This window comes from Tupaia chinensis, unplaced genomic scaffold, assembly GCF_000334495.1.
Source record: "Tupaia chinensis unplaced genomic scaffold, TupChi_1.0 Scaffold000207_1, whole genome shotgun sequence".
Classification (NCBI taxonomy): Eukaryota; Metazoa; Chordata; class Mammalia; order Scandentia; family Tupaiidae; genus Tupaia; species Tupaia belangeri.
The window spans coordinates 1,816,179-1,817,683 of NW_006159682.1; the positions used below are offsets into that span (position 1 = coordinate 1,816,179).

The 1,505-nt window shown below is 56.1% G+C and overlaps 1 protein-coding gene across 1 annotated transcript in view; it reads left to right on the forward strand.

Annotated features, from left to right (window-relative positions):
* The window catches only part of DMRTA2 (DMRT like family A2), a 5,832-nt gene that overhangs the window by 3,504 nt on the left and 823 nt on the right, over positions 1-1,505 (forward strand). Inside the window, 1 exon segment of the mRNA XM_027771338.1 lies at positions 826-1,039. Coding sequence (XP_027627139.1) covers positions 826-1,039 — 214 coding nt within the window.

Consider the following 1,505-nt stretch of genomic DNA (forward strand, 5'->3'; position numbering starts at 1 on the left):
AAGTTCTAAGGTGCACTTTCCTCGTTCGGTATTTGTCGCTTTCTTTGTTGCTTATGCCGATAAGCATGGGTTTCCTTGGTGCAGTGTGAGTTTTTATATATGTATAAATCTATATATAATCTATACATATATATATATACAAGCCAGTGTATAATGTTATAAAATGGAATCTAAGTTATTAATTGTAATCTGTAGGTGACCTCGGTATTAACGTGAAAAACATTCAAAATCAAGAAAAAAAAGAGAAAGGACAATAATGGAAACAATTAGACTATCCGCGCATTGTACTTATCAGGTTTTATAGATAAAATATATTGTAAACTCGGGAAAAAAAAAGGGCGACGTGGGACAGAGCCAGAAACGCCTGCTCGCGGGCCCATCCTCGCCTCCCGGGACTCGCCGAAAGCCCTGGCCGAAGGGCCGGCAGCGGGAGCCGTGCTGCTGAGAACCGCTCACTTTGTGCTTTCCTTTGCATAGATATGAGCTAGAAATAAATGTTATTTTCTAAGAAAACAACGCCAAATCCAGTCCCGCTGCACCGGCGGCCGGTAGGAAAAGGCCTTGATTTTCCCCGAGAAGCTTGACCGCGGTCCGGCGAGTGCTCCTGACTTGGGGGTCAGAGAGAGAAACCCTCCTGTGGCTCCCACCCTGCGGGAGCGGCGTGCGGCTCCGAACTGCCCGGGAGCGGGGCCCGCTGTGTAGCCCTGACCCAGCGCGGCCGGCTTGGCGCTCTGGCTGGGCAGGGTCGCCTGCTCGGCTCTCGGTCCTCGGACCGCGCGGGTCGAGCCTTCAGCCCGGCCCCGTGAGGTTTGCAACGCGCAGCAGCAGAGGGATGGCGGCGGCAGCGCTCCCACCTAGGCCTGCGGCCTGGGAGTTATTCTGGGGGTGATGGGGAGCGCCTGCGCCGGAGGCCGGGAGGTCGTGCCTTCGGGCCAGACCTCATTCCGCACCCTTTTACCTTCCCTCCTCACGCGGAGCTGAGCAATGAGCGGCTCCTGGTGACCCCCTCCTGCCACCTCGCGTCCCTCCTCCCCGCAGGGTAGGTCCCCCACTCCAGGAAACAGGGTACCCCTCCCCTAGGCTGGGCCCGGCGACGTCCCAAGGTAAACTTCTGGGTTCCGCCAGGCAGTGAAACTTAATAGCAGGACAAGAAAACGGTTTAATAAAGAAGGGCTTTAATAGGGAACTAATTTGATTGAGTTGCCTAATTCCATTTTAATTGGAAAGGGGGTTTGGCTGTTTGGTTATAAAGTGCGAGGGTGACGATGAGATGGAAGGAGGGGGGAGAAGGAGCGAGAGAAGAAAGATGCCGGCCAGAGAGACGGGGCAAGAAAGGAAATGAGCGGGAGGAGAGGAGGAGAGAAGGGGACGGCAGGAGGGAAGGGTTAGAAAGGAGAGAAGGCGGGAGGACGCGCGGAGCGTCTCAAGTGTGAACTTCTTGCCCCTCGCGCCGCGCGCCCCCAGCCCAGGTCCGCGGGGCCCGCCGTGCCCCGGCGCCGCCGCGC